The sequence below is a fragment of the Sinocyclocheilus rhinocerous genome, unplaced genomic scaffold (genome assembly GCF_001515625.1).
Source record: "Sinocyclocheilus rhinocerous isolate Xijiao unplaced genomic scaffold, SAMN03320098_v1.1 scaffold1406, whole genome shotgun sequence".
Classification (NCBI taxonomy): Eukaryota; Metazoa; Chordata; class Actinopteri; order Cypriniformes; family Cyprinidae; genus Sinocyclocheilus; species Sinocyclocheilus rhinocerous.
The window spans coordinates 1,629,180-1,630,761 of NW_015647095.1; the positions used below are offsets into that span (position 1 = coordinate 1,629,180).

A 1,582-nucleotide genomic window follows, 5' to 3' on the forward strand; every position below is an offset into this window, starting at 1 on the left:
ACATATGTCTAGATATAATTTAGAGATCAGTAAAATGATAGACCTCCATCCAGTGTTGTAGCTCCCTCCCTGATGATTGGCAGTCCTTCTCCCTGAGAAGTGTAGCCTCGCAGGTAGAAGCGGTAACGGTTGTGAGGATCCAGCTTTAAGCTGAAGTGAGACACGGCTTGGTCACTGATCTTTTCCACTTGCATGGGACCGTCTTCCTTAACAACTGCAGAGAAATGAGGGGAAAAAGACATGTCAAAAATATTATTTTAACTATAGTTTAGTGGTTTTAAAAATAGTTGTTTTAAAATATTAACCACCAAGCACTTGCTACGCAGTTGCTGTAGTGTTTTGAATGGTTTTCTGATGCATAAAGTGATAGTTCACCCAAAAATTACAATTCTGTCTGTAATTACTTACTCTCATGTCGTTCCAAACCTGTACGTCCATCGTTCATCCTTCGCAAGGAAAAAAAAGACTTCATTCAATCATTTCTTCTCTTCCATGTCAGTTTTCGTCGCGTTCATGAGAGTACCACGACTGACACGGAAGAGAAGAAATTGTTAAATAAAGTCGTTATTTTTTTTCTTTGCACACAAAAAGTATTCTCGTAGCTTCATAAAATGATGGTTGAACCACTGATGTCACATGGACTATTTTAACAATGTCCTTACTACCTTTCTGGGCCTTGAACGTGGTGGTTATGTTGCTGTATATGCAGGGTCAGGAAGCTCTCGGATTTCATAAAAAATATCTTAATTTCTGTTCTAAAGATGAACGAAGGTCTTACGGGTTTGGAACAACATGAGGGTGAGTAATTAATGACAGAATTGTCAAGTTTGTGTGAACTATCCCTTTAATGTTCACAGCTTCTAATACGCCTGATGAGAGTGAATCAGGCTGTCAGTCAACGCACCTTGTTGATACTGTAATATGTATCCTTTCAGGACACCATTCGGCTGGGTGGGCGGAGTCCAATGCAGTGTAATTTCCGTCTCCGATGGGCTATCCAGCAGTAAAGATGATGGAGGACCAGGTACTGGGGAAAAAATGGATGACAGGATTTGAATCCCTCACCTTTCTTCATCTATTTTTACTATTTGTCTCTCAGTCTTTCATTCCTACCTCCTTCTGGAGTGTGGAAAGTGAGGGGGTCAGACTGGGGACCTTCTCCTTTATTGTTGATGACACTCACAGACAGTGCGTAATGGGAGTAGGGCTGCAGATCTCCCAGAACCTTCTTCTCCTCATTACTGTCTGTCATCTCAAACGAGATGTCGCTTGGCTTCCCCTCCCTAACACGCTCCCGTCGGAGGTGTCTGCTTTCCGGGCCATAGTGCATTAGATAAATCTATAGGATGGATTATACAGGTGCATCTCAATAAATTAGAACGTCGTGGAAAAGTTAATTTATTTCAGTAATTCAACTCAAATTGTGAAACTCGTGTATTAAATAAATTCAATGCACACAGACTGAAGTAGTTTAAGTCTTTGGTTCTTTTAATTGTGATGATTTTGGCTCACATTTAACAAAAACTCTCACATTGGCTCACATCTCAACAAATTAGAATACTTCATAAGACCAACAAAAAAA

At 40.2% G+C, this 1,582-nt stretch overlaps 2 protein-coding genes across 2 annotated transcripts in view; one reads left to right on the top strand and one right to left on the bottom strand.

Annotated features, from left to right (window-relative positions):
• The window catches only part of LOC107708847 (RIB43A-like with coiled-coils protein 1), a 10,700-nt gene extending 9,705 nt beyond the window's left edge, over window positions 1–995 (top strand). Inside the window, exon 9 of the mRNA XM_016513203.1 lies at window positions 936–995. The gene's annotated coding sequence lies outside the window, so the exon portion shown is untranslated. The remainder of the gene's footprint in view (window positions 1–935) is intronic.
• Window positions 1–1,582, bottom strand: part of LOC107708848 (neural cell adhesion molecule L1-like) — a 63,216-nt gene that overhangs the window by 4,059 nt on the left and 57,575 nt on the right. The window contains exons 21-23 of the mRNA XM_016513204.1: window positions 1,114–1,339; window positions 905–1,027; window positions 44–214 (exon numbers count right to left, since the gene is read on the bottom strand). Coding sequence (XP_016368690.1) covers window positions 44–214; window positions 905–1,027; window positions 1,114–1,339 — 520 coding nt within the window. The remainder of the gene's footprint in view (window positions 1–43; window positions 215–904; window positions 1,028–1,113; window positions 1,340–1,582) is intronic.